Source organism: Cyprinodon variegatus, unplaced genomic scaffold (assembly GCF_000732505.1).
Source record: "Cyprinodon variegatus isolate N-32 unplaced genomic scaffold, C_variegatus-1.0 Scaffold537, whole genome shotgun sequence".
Lineage (NCBI taxonomy): Eukaryota > Metazoa > Chordata > Actinopteri > Cyprinodontiformes > Cyprinodontidae > Cyprinodon > Cyprinodon variegatus.
In genome coordinates this window covers 367,266-384,473 of record NW_015150990.1, presented here as the reverse complement: position 1 = coordinate 384,473, position 17,208 = coordinate 367,266, and the positions used below count along the sequence as shown (strand labels likewise).

Genomic DNA, 17,208 nt, shown 5'->3' with positions numbered 1-17,208 from the left:
TTCTGCTCCGCAAAGCTGCTGTATCCAAGATGACGTAATGTCCAAATCAATATCATCAATGGCTGGGCAAGAGGTGTGTTCTGTACACGTTTTGCAGATGGCTGCAGGTGCATCTAGTCCCTTTTCTAATTACACTTTAAACTCCTTAAACCTGTGAGTATCCCTTTAGTTTTGTATGAAAAAACAATTTAATCACTACTTTCGGGGTTTTTTGAAGGGTATGCAGTCTTACAGCTCTTCCATGCGCACATGCGTATTACTATGGGTATGCTGGTCTGACGCGGTATGCTTTGCTGACAGAATACCCATATCCTGCAACTTTTAGATCAACCCTTGGTCCAACACACCTGAACCAAATGACTGAGTAACCTAGTCAGTTCCTCCAGAGTCCTCTCAATCATCTAATTACTTGATTCAGGTGTTTCGATGCAAAGGCACATCTAAAAGTTGCAGGATACCGGCCCTCAGGAACTGTAATTGTCCACCCCTGGTCTATTGCATAAAGTAGACCGAATAACAAATCACAGAAACGCTCTAAAATCAACAGCAAACCGTATAAGGTTCCAAACTTAGAGAGCAATAAACATATTTGCACCAAAAGTTAACATTCCCTGTTGGGTTAGTCATAATGGATATAAAAGCTGCATAACTTGAAGGTGCAAAAGGTCGCTCTGTTTTTTTGAAGCCAGCGAAAACAACCTCCTGGCAAACTGTGCGATATGGTGGGACGGTTAAGGTAAAAGTCCTTGCCAGAGCTCTGGATCTCATTTTCTCTCTCCCACTGCTCCCGGGTGCATTATACCTGCCAAGATTCTTTTTACTTTTATAAAGGCTGCATTCATTTGAATTGGAAAAAGCATCCAAGCAAAAAAAAAGAAAAGAAAAGAAAAGAAAAAAGAACTGGACTGATAGCCATGCATAAATAACAGAAATTTGTCTCCTTAAGCGGCTTCCTAAGTTCAAAACTATGTCTTCTTTATTGCATATTGTTACTTTGTTGTTAAACCAGGCCATTAAACGCTTTGATTAGCAGACCTGATGCAGCTTTGCTTCAGTTGCAACAACAATCCTGTTTATAAGCAGAGCTGGATGAGTAACCAGAGGTTTGAGAGAGAAAAGAAATACCTCAGCTTGGCGTGGAAGTATGGTGAGATCAATTGCTGTATTTAGTGATCCCAGTTAACTAATCCATCTATTCCCAGCAGACCAAAGGCCACTGAGGGGGAAAATCTAGTGTCAACCATGAACAATCACCTAAAACAAAAATGGAATCCATTTAGCAACCCCATGCGATTGCTTATTTTATCCAGCTTTTTTTTATTCTTTCTTAAACAGCACCATAATGATGATCGGTTAATGGTTCGTTGCTTGTTTGAAGAAAAATGAAAAGCGGGTGTGGGGCTGAGCTTATTTTACATGTGATAATCTTAGGGGCAACTGGAAAGTTAATTAAAAACTATAATTGGCTGTGTGGTTACTGTTAATAGTCAGCAGGGTGTTTCCTCTGACTTTATTAAGGAAAAAAAAAAAGAAGCACAAACATCAAGGCTTTGAGACAAGAACACAGATAATGTCTTTTACGAAACGTTGCCTTAAAGTATGAAAAATGTGATCCTAATGCTACTTTCATTCATGGCTTTTCTTCCTCACAGCTTCAACTTCAACAGGATGTTGCCTAATAAACCGAATATGTAATCATATATTTATAAGTCAGTTTTATTAGTAGACGAACTGGACATACACATCATGAACTATTTATGGGTTTTTTGCTTTTTAGCTTCCAGCTAAAAGTGATCATGGGTTGGCCCTAAACAAACAGCACTCTGGGCAAGGCGGTCCATCTAAAACTTAAATACCATGATGCTTTCAGAGGAGAGCTCTTGCAAAGCATTCTGGGATATATTTGCTGATCTAGTGACCATCGATGTACACTATTTTTCAAGGTGCATTGAGGGAAATTTCGAGTCCACTACTTTTTCATCCACTAGGCGTTCATACACTCTTCCAAAATGGGATAACTGCTATATAGTGCCTTATGTAGTGGTTAGAGCGGACGTTCAGACACAGCCAGAGATGTATGCTAGTTTATATCCTTTAACACTATTATATAACTGCACCAAATCTAATTGTTTTTTGTTTTTTTTTATAAATAAAAGTATTTGTAATGTCTTGTTTTGATCCAGTTACCTTCTTTATGTAAATTGTATGAACGATCCATTAAAACAAAGAGCTTTGGCCAAAAAGGTTTTAATTGTGACTTGCTGAAAGCTTCTAAACTAGTCGGCTCTGTGTGGCAGAGTAATTATCATTGGTTCACTTTCATCATCCTCCTGCTTGTTGCATAATGTTCTAGGGGTGTCCCGATAAAAGTTATTGTTTTTTGTTTTACAATAATATTGCAACTTTGACAATTGACAGATACTAATATTAATGCAAATTATATATAGATATATTTTATGATTTTAATGACTTATTTTGTAATGTATAATGTGAGAAAAGGCTTGATCAAGTGCTATTACCAAAACGGGCCACAATTGTCAACAACAATAGATAAAAGAACAACCAACCCATTTTATATTAACCAGTGAGTTACAGAAACTTTAAAGAGAAGAAGAAAGTTTCTATCAGCATGACTATATCAGAGATTTTAGATACTCGGCGATGTAATCTGATTACGGCTGCAACTAACAATTATTTTGCAAATCGATTAATCTATCAATAATTTTTTTGATTAATCGATTAATAACCGGTTAGCAAAAGGTTTCTTAAAGTAGGTCTTTTATGAAATTAAATCAGGTGAAATTAAAACATTTCCACTTGAGGGGTTCTGGATAGAGCATATTGACAGACAAATATGTTTTATCTTAAATGCAAAATGTTTATATTTTTTTTTACAATTTTGATTTGATTACTGCTCTAATAGCTCTGTCAGCTAAACGCATGTTCTCCAGTCTCAGTATGCAAGTTAATGATTAATCAATTAAAAAATTAGTTGAAAGTTATTTCAATAATCTATAATTGCAATTAATCCAATTAATTGTTTCAGCCCTAAATCCAATATTAATTTTTTGATCAATATCAGACCAATATCTGATATCAATATCGTATCAGGACACCTTTATAACATTCATTTGTAAAATTCAGCAAAATGTGTGTTTTTTTTAACTCATGTCTCTCCCTTTACATTATTATATTCTCCAAAAGGGTTTCAATGTAATTACAAGTGATACTGAAAATTATGAAAGTGGTATTTCCGTTGGTGGAGTTTACACAGTAGTTTAACTGTTATTTTATCAGTTATTACTTCAGTCATGTTGGTCCCTGAACTGATCACTGTGATCTCCCCTTCAGACTTTCCAGTTCCGGTTCACCAGTCCACTGATTTTCAGATCCAACTTCTTTTATTCATCTACAATTAATAAACCTGTTAAACTTTTTCTTTGGTCTCTGAGTGGTTCTCTGCATGTGGCTCAGAACGCTTAAACCAATCATGACAATATAATGCAAAGTCTAGCTCCGAAAGAGGATGAATTCTGAACTAATCATCTCTAATTTTGGTATAGTGATGTGCATAATTAACCACAGCGTTTTTGTTGTCAAGTAATTGCTAATATATATAAAATTATTTTTTTTGAATATTCTACTTTAGAGAAAAAAAATGGTAGGGGTGGCTACAGGGGTGACCATGGCCACCCCTGACCCCCCTTATCTAGCTCCGCCCCTGCCTGAGCCTTACTCCTTATACAGCATATGTATTTATAAAAAATAAAAAAATAAAAAAAAAGGTTGCATGGAACCCTGCACTTAATTTTAACCCACTAAATATACGTCCAAAGCCGCTGATTAATGGGCTGTCTTGTGCTTTCTTACCGTGCGACCCTGACAGCAGGGGACTAGTCTCTTGCCGGGGGCCCTGTCCTGGCCCCACCGGCCCTTCTGATGGATGGACAGTCTCCTTGGACATGAGACAGACGTCCTCTTCCAGAGGAGAAAAAATATAGAAACCACCAGAAGCAGCAGAAGTAGTTCCTCCCTTTTTTCCCCCTCTCCCTTCAGCCCTCAGTCCTGCAAAAAGCAATAAGTCTCACAATCAGCGCAGAGCTGAAGACACAAAGCCAAACTATGGAAGTCATTCCTCAAACTGCGCATTCACGCGCACAGAAAAGTGACGTCGAAGCACTGTTAAACTTAGTGGAAATTTCCCTTCGCTTTTTTCTTCTTTTACATAAACCGTCCTGTAATACTTCACAAGCAGCCAATTTATACACTTTTTTTTTGTTTCATAAAAAAGTAGAAAAGTTCAATCTTACGGCAGATTTACTGTTTGTATAATCCGACTTACCTTTCAAACATGACAACTCCCTCACTTCAGATCTGACTTATTCCCATCCTTCCTTCAACTGTTTCCTCAAAAAAAGTCAGGCAGTAAAAATAAAACTTGAAGAATGGCTTTACAGCCGAGAAACTTTTCCCATGTTAACTCTTAAAAAGTTCACAGTCCTAAATATCCCAGATGAGTTTTTGACGCTCTTATCCCACTGACGCCTTGGGCGCGCAGTTGCGCTAAGTTTACTCAGGTCTGAAACATTTTTCATCATATCCGGATTCCTGCAGCTCAACCAGTAAAGCCGCACTCTTCTCGCCTTGGCGGTAGGGAGGAAAACAAAGCCCTCCCTGTTGATGTTTACCAAAATTTATGTTAGAAGAGAGAGAGAGGAAAAAACAGAGTTAAATAAATCTGCTTAATGGAAATTTCTTATACAAGGCTGTGGTATTTAACCCATTATACTTTGAAAATAAACATTTCAAGCCAATAGCGTTATTGGAATCCAGGACAAGACCTTATTACCTTTTTAACATTCAAAAAATATGGATATTGCTGGCAAAAATTAATGTCTATGTAATAACAAGCAGGGGCGGAGCTAGATGGGGGCGATGGCCACCTCTTTGGCCACCCCTACCATTTATTTCCCTCTAATTCATATATAAACAATTACTTGACAACAAAAACACTGGTTAATAATTATGCACATCAACTATACTAACAATAAAGATGTTAACTAGAAAATTAATGCTCTTTTCAGAAATAGATTTAGTGTTTTATAGGGTAAAGAGAAAATGTGTCTGCAAGTCATCTAGGGGTCTTCTGTGAAATCATAGATTAAAAAAAACTATTTTAATAAAAAGTTATTAAATGATCAATGTATGTTGATATTAGTATTTGTAAATATCAATTGTATGCAGAATAATAATGACAATGGAAAAGATGTTCGGCCAAAACTCAAACCTGAAATAATTTTATCCACTATACCTTTTATCTAGAAAGCAGATATTTGAATATATTCCTCTATTTGTTAGTAAAGGCTGTGGGAAAGTATAATTTGTCTTTATTTAGAAAATATGAATGTTTTACTCGTTAATTTTCCTGTTGGAAGAGTGTAGATTGACCCTGAGGTTCTGGCGCCTATCAACTTTTGGCCACCCCTCAGTGTACATTGGTTAGTGCCTGGCCACCATTATAAAAAACATTCTAGCTATGCCTCTGATAACAAGAAACGCCAAGTTGCCTGAATATATTAAGTAAAATAACAAATGTGCTTCTATAAGAAATTCATAAAAAACACTCTGAGATTGAAAGAAAAACATTTTTTTGGTACAACATAAACTTAGAGGTCTTAATCCTGATACTGGCACTTAGATTTTAGTTCATTAACATAAATTTAATTGTTAACTAGACTTATTAACTTTAAAACCTGCAATGCTCTTTTTTAAAGAATGTTTACAACCGACTGAGCTATTGGTGCCAATAGATTGTAGTGCATAGATTCCCAAAGTTGGGGTCATGACCCCATTTGGGCTCTTTTTTTAATCAGTTCAGGGCAGAAATAGACTACAGAAATTACACAAAAATATAAGTATATAATATGAAAATTTAAGTGCCAAAGAGACACAAAGGCATCACTTAAAATTTACAGAACCATCCTGTTGATGATTTTTGTAACATTAAGAGGTCCGTGATTAATTTATTTAGCAGAAATGTTTGTATGTGCAACGAGTAGTTTGGGTCATGACCTGAAGCTTCCACACTGAAAACCCAGGTTTTTCAACCTTTTTTGACTCTTTTCTTGTCCAATAATGGCATTATGGTGGGTGAGTGTTCATGATGTTGACAGTGTGAAGGAAATCAGGGAAGTAAAGAATGGAGAGCAACATGGACAGGAGCCAGATCATAGTCAGTATTCTTTATTATTTCTGTCCTTTACCTGTCCGAATCCCTCTTTCCAAGTGCTGCTCCATGTTTATTAAATGCAGTGGTGTCAAAAGTACACACATTTGTTACTTAAGTAGAAGTATAGATACTGCAGTTTAAAAACACTCTGGTAAAAGTTGAAGTATCAGCTTGACCTTTTTACTCAAGTAAAAGTGAAAAAGTATGTGCTCCAGAAACTACTTAAAGTATAAAAGTATAAAGTAACCTTTAAGAAAAAGGCCAGATGCCACTATATGAATTAAAAGCTAAATTTTTCGTCTATTTCAAAAAATTATTTGNATACTTGTGTGAAAATGTAATGAGTAGAAGTCAAAAGTAGGAGGAAAAATAAGTAATGGAGTAAAGTATAGATACCTAAAAAGTGTACTTAAGTACAGTAACGAAGTATTTGTACTTCGTTACTTGACACCTGTGATTAAATGTAAACAGAGTAGTTTTGGCTCGTTACATCAAAAGCGGCTGGTGCATAATGTAGCGTGTTAACCGAGATCTGGTGTTCTCACAGCATGCCTATACTAATTTGAGGTGTATTTGTTTTTGTTTTCTTTGTTGCTTTTTTTGTTGTGTGTCTCATAGAAGGTGCCCCACGCTCAGTGCATTTGTGTTTCAGTTGACATGGAAATAGCCAATAATATTTTTTTTTTTGTTTTGCCTTGTTTCCTACATCTCATAGAGAATCTGTACCTTGGGAAAAATGTTTCTGTTTCACTTGTGTTGAGCCTATTTCTGCCTGTAGTTTCCCTCTGTAAAATAGAGTTGTTCCTTTCTACTGTTGCCACATTCTTGTCCAGGCAGAAACTGATGGAAAGGAAAACAAATCAATGCAATTTTCTAATCAACTGATATTGACTGTGTTCTTTTGCAGATTAAATACATTTTAAGTTTGGGAAATTGGAACCAAATGTTACTATATGATTGGACAATACTGGAATAAATTGCATTGATCAGAAATGAATTTGGACAAGTTAACATTGACATGTACAATTTAAAGTTACTGTTAAAACATACTTTCTAATTATTTGTATACTAATATAGCAGAGCCTTGAAAAGAACTACCTTATTGCTTTGGCAGTGTTCTGCCATAGACCTTGCATACCCATTTTTATGATACTGTTAACACTTATTTCTGCATAAGAGAAATAGATATTTTACATGTTTGTGTCCTAAGGTTATCAAAGTTGACAAAGTTAAGGATGGGTTCATTCAAGGTCAGGAGTCAGGTACAGGGAGAAAGCATGAGCAATCCTTATATCATCCAAATGGAATGTAGACAGTAGGGACGACACCTAAGTGTAACAAACTGTCTGCTGGGATGTGGCTGTTGTACAAAACAGAATCAAAAAGCAACTTAGAAACTATACTGATAAACCCTTTTAAAATGTAACTAGCTCAGGAAAACATGTTTACATACTGGGATGTTTTTAGGCTCTGTTACTGTAGGACTGTTAACTTAAAGCAAGAAGTTCCCGGGTTCAAATCCCCACCTGGGTTCTCTCTGGTTTTCTCCTCCAATTTGCCACCTTTATTTTTGGTTGCATATCATGAATTAACAAGGTCACATCAAAGTGGCTTAAAAGACGTAAAAAGGCTCTCAAAGCATAGTTGTGGCCTAGTCAAAGTGCAGACTTTAATTTGATTTTAGATGTTGTAGCAACACATAATATAGGTTGCTCATGCTTAAACAACAGTGGGTTAAAATTCCTCTATAGCAATGTAAAAGTGTCATTGCCAGTAAATGCAGAAACTTCTTGAGAGTAATGTCATTTATCTCAATAGCAAGCTATTACAAAAAGTTGGATGTTTCCAGATTTATAAAATGTATTCAAGAAAAGCCCCAAAGATTTGGAAAGCCCTTTTTGCAGTGTGGTGCTGGGAAGTCACGGGAGCTTGCCTGTTGTATTGTTTGTTTGGGGCCAGACTCCCTGTTCTCCCAGCAAAGCGGGGATTAAGCTTGTCTCAGCGTTCGCAACGACTGAGCCGGAGCTCCTCTTCGCCACTACACACTCCAGCAATCAGGCAGGCTGCCAAACAAACAGATGAAGTCAACAGAGAGATGCTTCCTCGTGTCTTCTGAGATGTGACTGCAACAGATGCAACGCTGACACCGCGCACTTGACATAGTGTGACAACCCTACTGTGTCTACACAGCCAGCTCCACTTTGACTTATTTTGAAAGGGGAGGTGGGGGGGTGACATTGTGCACATGATCACACACAAGATAATGTTTGTCAGCAGCAACACTGGTGCCACTGTGTAGAATACAAAGACTGACAACAGGGGTTGATTTCACGGTGCAGTCATGTTGCGTGTACTGTACTGTACTGTACTTAAAAGATTTTCATATAGAGGTGGAGGAGGGGTGTCCAATAGAGACTTTGCTCTGATCATAATTTATTCCCCAGAAATGGTCATCACAGAGGTCAAAATCTAATTACTTTAATGCATTTTCAACCTTTTTTTTTTCTCCCTTCTGCAAATTTTAACAAAGCCACCCGGATCGTATGAAAGCACTGCATGATGGTTACTGGAGTTTCGAGTTAGTCTTAGGGATGGAGTGAGGGAGTTTCAGTATCCAGGTAATTACAGTCTGAGGGGGCACAGAGGTCCTCTGTGATTACACATCATGCCTGTAATGGATTCAACACCAACAGACGTAGAAAGCGAGAGAGGCAGAAAGGGAGCAAGCTGGATTCCTTACTTTCCCCCATTGTGACGGCTGAGAGGATGGGGAGGCTGAGGGCTGGCAAGGTAGGGTGGGCTCGGGGTAGGTATATCTGCAAGATGGATTACGTGGGGTTTGCCGAGTTCAACATTGACACAGATTCATCGTAAATCATTATGCTAGGGACCCGGAGTGATTTCTGCATTAGGAACAGAAAATGGAGTTCATCCAGTCAATGAGGGAGGGCATATTTCACATCAATCACCTCCACACTCATGTTACTGAGGCTTAAATCTCACTTATGCTGTTACCAATAGGGTTCAATGGCTAGGATGACAATCAGCAGAGACTCTGCACTAACAGTAACCTACTGACTACAAAGAGGGCAGAGGACGGCAGCTTGGTGGCTGATCATTACAAGTAAATATATGAATTGAAATTGAGCATAAAGGAAAGTTTCAGGTAAAAATGTGAGCATTATAATTTCCCTTTTTTGACCAAGATCGGTTGCCAAAACTTTATATATTTATTGCAACATTTTTTACACTCTTTAGAGATGTAGGTCACAGGAGTGCAAGCTTGAATGAAGTCAACCAGACATTCTACATGCAGGCAAAGCAAGGACTGAGAAAAGTGTCATTCTTTGTTCCCTCCTCTGACATTGGAATGATTTAACTTTGTTTTCCTGATTTAATTTGTAAAAGTGTAAAACTAACTTAAATTAAGTTATTTTATCACCAGACATTAACAAAGGTCTACCAACCACAAAATCCTCCATATATATATATCACTACTATGGTGATGAAAATCTTCTATTTATATTAAGATGGATTAACTTTACTATCCTTAGAAGTTTTGGGCATTTCTTAAAGGTAGAAGAAAGGTAAATAGGATGTAAATAAAGGTAAAGGTTCATTTCAGATGAAACTAAAACAGTTTGGGCAAACAATGCAAACCAAGATTCATCCACACAGCCATTCTTTAGTAAATTAACTCAGCATCATTGTGAAAATAAATTATAAAATTAACAGAGTACCATCTATAAGATAAGGGGCGTCCTTTCCCAATGCAAAAAAAACTCCTTAAGAAAAAAAACAAACAAAACAATTATTTAAACTATTTAAAACTTACAAATTATGCTCAATTCACAGCCCTAGTGGGTATTAATATAACAGTTTAAATAATACCAAGCAAAGTTAAATTGGGAAAGTTTTGGGCAAAACTACATTTAACTCATCCGTACTCATACAATGAGCTTCAAACGCAAAACTACTTTAGACACATTTTAATGTAAGTAACAAAAATATAAAAAGCCTCCTTATGACCCAACTCTTACTAAAAGCATTATTAATCTGCTTGAAATCTTTTAAGGAACTTTTGTGACACAAAACAAGTACGAGTAGAGAGGTCTACAGTTTCTAAAAGTATTAGTTTCATCATTTTTTTTTACCTTTGATTTTCAGTTTTATTCTATTTCTTATTATTTTTTTGAATTTCTTTGTAAAATACCTATAAGGACATGATGCTGCAGCAACACAAATGACCTGACTACCTTACTTGCCATCTGCTGGCGTAATGCAGTTCAGCAAAAAAAAAAAAAAAAAAAAAAAACATCAACAGGAAACCAGACTTCATATTGTTTTATGGTAGACACAAACAAAAATTAAGCACATTCTCTCTTAAAATTCACATAGTTTTAATTAGTTCTGGAAACCAGTTGCCAGTTCTAGTTTTTATTCTCATGTCAGTAAGCAAAGATGTCTTTCAATTCTGTTTTTGTTTCTGTAATTTCATTAGTTTTAGTTAACGATAATAACCTTAATGAAAAAAAAAAAATACATAAACAATACGTCACTATATGATTTTTCTGGATATATCCTGGAACATTAACAAAGACCATACAGACATTATCATGCTAATATAGCTCTGAAAAATCTCACAAGATCTCATTGTTGCTTTGCTGTGCAAAGAAGCTGAATTACAGGCTCTTGGGCAGTGAGCTTCAAACTAGCAACTGCAGCTTTAAGTGTTAAATAAGAATACATCAACATACAGTTTTACATTTGAGATAAATTAATCCGTATTTTAAATCAGAACTAATATTGTGATATTTCCCAGAATACATTTTTCTTTACTCCCCTACTAGCTACTATAATTATACCAGTGTTCTTTCACATTGTTTTTAGAAATTTAAATTAAGTTTGTTTAATTTTACAGAATTTTTGCTAAAAAAATCATATTGTTTATAGTGCATGAAGGGAAACTGTTTAATATGCGATTTAAACAATAAACCCTATGCATATGAAATAGATATGCTCATTTGAATAAATTTTTAGGAAGCAGACTTAATTTTAAAAACATAAACCTGACAGTTATGTATTAAAAAAAATGCTATATTAAAATTAAAATATGCATTGTGTTTAAATTATATTCAAAAGTATAAGGTGTCAGATTGTGTGGGGTTTTTTTTGGGGACCAAAATTCAGAGACAGAAGCTACTGTAAAGTGTTTTTTTTGCAGCTTTAATAACCAAAAGGAGACAACTGAAGCAAAAATCCAGAAACGACAAAATACAGACAACCAAAAACCACAAGACGTCAGGGAAAATGAACATGAGGAGCACAGAAACAACAAGAAACCAGCAAACGAAGACTCAGGAGGAAGAGGAGGAGTATATATACCAAACAGAACAAAGATTGGGGTAATCAAGTGATTGGGAGCAGGTGTGGACAGAAGGATCTAGAAGGGAGCTATGGGAAGGAGAGTGATACAAGAAGGCCACACAGGGTAAACAAGAAATACATAAGAAGTCAAATATAACCATAAAACAACACAAAACGGAAATTAAACCAATGAAAACTCAAGAAGAAGACTTAACCATAACCAAAAAGTGCAAAACCATGACAAAAGGGAGTTTGTTATGCAATGAAATTACACCATTCTTAAAATTTGAGGGAATTTTCTTGTGTTAGCCCAGAAAAGACCCACTAATTGCTTAATCACCAGCCCAGTTAAACATTCTGTTAGAAACAAACAGAAAGAGCACAAAGTCAATTGTAGCAGTAGCTGCAAACAATTCATACAGTAGACAAGAGCAGAGAGAGTAAGGACACTAGAGTGAGGAACAATATTCAGAATCAGAGACAACTTTATTGGCCATGATTGTTTGATCAATGGAGAAATGTGACACCAGTTACAATAAAACTGCTTCGGTAATATTATAAACTTATTAGGAAGCAAAAACAGAAATAAAGAAAGTCATATGTTCAATTTGCAGTTTAAAAAAAATTATATTCAGTGAAGGGGGTATGCCTATTTAGTTTTATTTGAGAATAGCCGACTACTTCAGCATTGAGGTGTTCACTGTGTTTCTGTTAGTGAATGTTATTATTTTTTTAAATAGGGATCTGCAGGAAGGAGCTGAAGGTAAAAGTCTAACGTTTGTTCACAAGATGTGTGGGGTCTGCAGATCAGTGAGTTGTCCTTCCAACCCTAGACTTTTACGTTTTCTTGATCTGTTCTATTTATGGACAAAATAAACCACACAGTGATAAATAAACACAGGACAGAATGAATAATAGTCATGTTAAAGATGAGTAGCAGCTTTTGTAGAAGGTTATGTTTCTTGAGGTACTGCAGGGAGTGGCTACTATATGTGTGAGGACAAGCAGAGGTCTGAAACGGTCAGAGGTGGGTAGAGTACCCATAAATTGTACTCAAGTAACAGTAGCACTACTATAACATTTTTTTTACTCGAGTAAAAGTAAAAAGTAGTCATCCAAGAAATTACTTAAATAAAAGTAAAAAAAGTATTCAGTAAAGAGGCTACTGGAGTACTGAAGAAATAAATAATACATTAGATTTAATGTTTATAAATGATGCTGGCAAAACAGATTTTTTTTCCTTCAAATTCTGGAATTTTAAAGACTAAACATCCTAATGAATGAAAATCAATGTCATGAGTATAAAAGAACAAATTCGTGCAGAAAAAATACTTTTACCAAATTTTTTTTTTCCAACATAAAACAGTCTCACTTCCATCTTTAACAAAAAGCAGAAAATGTTTAAAAAACTTATTTGTGCTCCAAATAAAAAAATTAAAGTTATTTCATTAATGAAAAAACATAATTAAAAGTTAAATGAATATGAAATAAACTGGCAGAATGATTTCTAAATCTTAAATAGTCCAATTAATAGTTTGCCAGTTCACCTGTTTTAACTAATAAGAGTGTTACTTTTTTCCCTCATAACACCAGAACTTTTTTATTTATTTTTTTAATTTAAACTTTTGCAGAAAAGGAGTTGAAATGAGAAATAGCTTCAGGATGGAATATTAGCAATTACACTTAATGAGCTTTTCCTAGACTGTATGAAACTTTAGAAGAAAGTTATCCCCCCCTCACAAAAAAGAAAAAAATGCATAGGTTGACCCATGTCGGCCTTTCTATGATTTTAATGGCAAAGCGAAACAGTCTGAGGTGAGCTTGGAGCAGCAAGAATCGACACCTGTACCTGATCAAATCTTCAAAGATTTTACAGCCAACTCCACGCGGATGAGAAGACCTTAATAAGTCGAGCTTTTTGAAGCTGACCATGGCACCAGCTGAACCTTAACGCCCTTGCATGATTAATAGCATTATGGTAAGTTTTCTCCTTTTTCCCTGCAGCAAAGGATTGTTTGAGGATGTCTGATCAAAACATTCAACCTTTTAGTGGTCCAGCTGTCAAAGATAGCTGACTATTGGTTTGGCAATTTGAATATTTCCATTTCTACCTAAAGTGAACACAATTTGGACATATCCACACACTCATTTGGATAAATTTCATTTAAAAAAAAGAAGAGTCCAACTTCTGCATCTGATTAGTGTTTCAATGGAAATAAACACCCTGGTCCCCAAGGAGTAAGAGCTCCAGGAGCAAAGAGTGCACGACTCTGTGCTTGTAAAACTACATCTGGAGTTTAAGTAAGGAGTGAGAAGAAGGGCATATAAATCAGTAGCAAATGTGGCGCAAAAACACCAGACCTCATAAATATGTATTCTTTGGCAAAGGAAGAAAAACAACAGGTGGTTAGAGATTAAAAGTGACATCATAAACAAAACACGGCAGCTTATCACAATAACTTAGGCGATGTGATTTGAAACTTCACATATGATAATTATACTCATATGGCAACGTTAAAGTAGAGTGGAAAAGGGTTACATCAGAGGACAAGATGATATCTGACATACATCTGAAACAAATTTAACTTTATCAGTAATCTGTAAAATACACCTACATTTAGACTGATCCCTCTGGCATTTGATTGTGTTTAGAAAGAAATGTGACTTCTAATAGACTTTATGCGATAGATTCCATACTGCTAAAGAAATTTGGCATATTAGAAATCTTGACATATCTTTGCTGTTGATCAGTTTCTCCAAATCCTTAGAACCAAAAGACAACTATGGAAAAAATGCGTACAAAAAACAGTCATATATCCAGTTTACAAACTGTTCAAAAAGAGGAAATGTGAAAGAAGCATCCGGGCGGCCAATAGCAGCTCCGAAGCAAGTGACAGCAAGAGCCAAAAGTGGTTTCTGGCATGCCAGTTTTGAAAAATGCTATATGCCAGTTGGAAACTGGTTTATGCTACTGTATGCCAGTTGGAAACAGGTTTATGGCGGTTTAAAAACGACATATGCCAGTTTTGTCAAAGGTCCTACATGGGCACTGAATATCCTAATTTGGTTTTATTGACATATATATATTTTTGCATTCATGAAAAGGTAATTTTTATGTAGTTGTAAATGTGTCTATGCGTTAAAAAAAACAGTAAACAGTCATACCCCCAAATCTGGTCCTTGTGTTTGCTTTGACAATGTAACTATATGTTCTGAAAATGGCATCATATTGTCAATATTACATTATGAAGTAGATCGCTTGTGATCTGCTAAGCATTAGCCTAGCTAACGTGTTTACACTTCTTCGTCTCTAGTTGCAAAGAACAGGTGATTACTGCCCCCTGCTGTTCATATGCATATGCCGTTATTTTCCAGCTGGAAAATGCTGGTTAGCAACTGGCATAAATCAGTTTCCAACTGGCATATGCCAGTTAGCAACTGGCTTAAACCAGTTTCCAACTGGCATATGCCGCTTAGCAACTGGCTTAAACCAGTTTCCAACTGGCATATGCCGGTTAGCAACTGGCTTAAACCAGTTTCAAACTGGAATATGCCGGTTAGAAACTGGCATATACCAGTTTCCAACTGGCATAAGCCAACCACAAGCTCAAGGTGCTGCTGTCTGAAGCTGCCGATATCCAAAGATGAGGTGGGAGAAGTTAGACTTGTTTGGCAGTTATGTGGCAATGTTGATTTTACATATAACCCTAATAAAATTAATCTTGGGTTTCATGTTACAGAGTGTTTAAAAACTTTTGCAAGACCCTCTGCAATGCATTTAGACAGCTGTCAAAATTGGGACAGTTGGTGAGATGTTTTTTTTTCAGCTGACACTCAGCGTACCCTTAGACTAATAGAAGTGTCCCTTTTGCAGGGTTAATACTATATAGAATTTTCAACTGTTCACGCTCCCATAACACATTTGTCCTCATTGTCCTTTGTTGCCTTTGTTGTCTAATGGAAAATGATATTTGGATTTCTTTGATCCTTTGCAGATAGGCCATTAGCATAAGCCATAAACCCAACTTAAGGAACACTGGCTAAAATAACAGCAGGGTTCTTATTTGTTAAGGCTTAATGTCTCCTACCCTGTTTGTCCTGCTTTGAGTTCGCTCAAATGCCACCAGCAGAAACCCCTGAGTCCTCTAAGCGAAACTTCTCCTTCCGGGTCTAGATGTTTTACTCGAAACCATCCTCCCAAATACAGTAGATGAACCAAAATGTAAATGCGTTAGACTAAGAAGGTACAAAATATCTGCTAGAAAGAAGGCAGAAAAAATTAAACATCAAAAGACACATCTCTGTTTGGCCCACAGTCATTCATAGATTGTGATTAATAGGTTGGCCTGTCTAAGCTTCCTAAATGATGCTCTGACATAGGTTATGATTAAACAAGATACATTCAGGAAGAGTATGAACCCTCTTCCGTTCTATGTAGAAATGTGAGTTTTAATTTACCCCATGCAGAGACTGGCTGCAGTCACCTGCAGAGAGTCGATCCACATTGCATGAAGTCCCGCTTGAGCAGAGTACGTCATTTAAATAACACCCCTACCCTCCCTTCATCTCCCCCAGTGCCAATTTATGGAATGGCGGTCAAATATTTATCCAGTTGATGAGCTGGGCTGTGTGTTCCTTCCTGACAATAATTAAAGACAAACCCCGGCTAAAGGTGAGCCTCAGCATCATTTCACTCAGACCTCCTCTGAATAGGGGCTAGTGGACAATACAGGTGTTGAAATAATCGCTTTTCTGTCTTCCAGAAGGCATGACGTTGATAGATGCTTTATGACAGTTTAGCTGTTTGTTACTTTTATTGAGTCAAAGTCATACTTGGAAGATATCAAAAGTTTATTTCCACTTAATTTTTTATTCTATTCTTCTATTTTGTAACCTTGCAATCATTAACTTTTTTTTATTTTTTAGTAGGACTTTTCTTCATTTATTTTTTTTTTTTATTTCCCCATGGCTACAAATAAAATAACATCGCATCCAGTGCAAAAATGAAACAAAGCACATAGAATTTTTCATTGAGAAGTCATATTCTCATATTCATATTTCAAAATGAACCAATCAATTCAGATGCCCTCCCCTATGTGCTTGAGTACAAAAAAGTACTTAAGACCTAAGACTGAAGACAATCTAGAAGTTTTATTTTTATGCAATTTAAAGCTTTCATGTCAATACTTAATATTCATATTGCAAAGTATTTAAATACCAAGTTAAATAATTATCCAGGGAGTGTCATATTTATAAGGGGAGAACATTTTAGTTTCCATTAAAGCTAAGAAATAAATGAATTACTTGTAGGCACAAAGCATCTGAGAGCAACTGTTATGATAAAATAACAATTATAAATATTTGCATTAATATTCTGGAAGACTGTTCAGTTTAATTACAAAAGTTCCATCAAATGTTTTCACTGATATTTACACTGGAACATTTTCTTGGTGGTTGAAACAGCAGCAGCCAACATTTTACCATATGCTATCGACCAATCACCAACCACCATGCAACTCTGCTTGTGCTGCCAGCAGAATAACTCAAATCAAGGCGCTGAAAATGGTTTGCAAAAGCATCATTACTGCAGGTTGAAACATGCTTGCTGTATT

The 17,208-nt window shown here is 36.0% G+C and overlaps 1 protein-coding gene across 1 annotated transcript in view; it reads right to left on the bottom strand.

Moving 5' to 3' along the window:
- Positions 1-4,590, bottom strand: part of LOC107095313 (myoD family inhibitor domain-containing protein-like) — a 31,694-nt gene extending 27,104 nt beyond the window's left edge. Inside the window, exons 1-2 of the mRNA XM_015391339.1 lie at positions 4,343-4,590; positions 3,871-4,065 (exon numbers count right to left, since the gene is read on the bottom strand). Coding sequence (XP_015246825.1) covers positions 3,871-3,964 — 94 coding nt within the window. The 5' untranslated portion in view covers positions 3,965-4,065; positions 4,343-4,590. The remainder of the gene's footprint in view (positions 1-3,870; positions 4,066-4,342) is intronic.
- Positions 4,591-17,208: the final 12,618 nt, after the last annotated feature.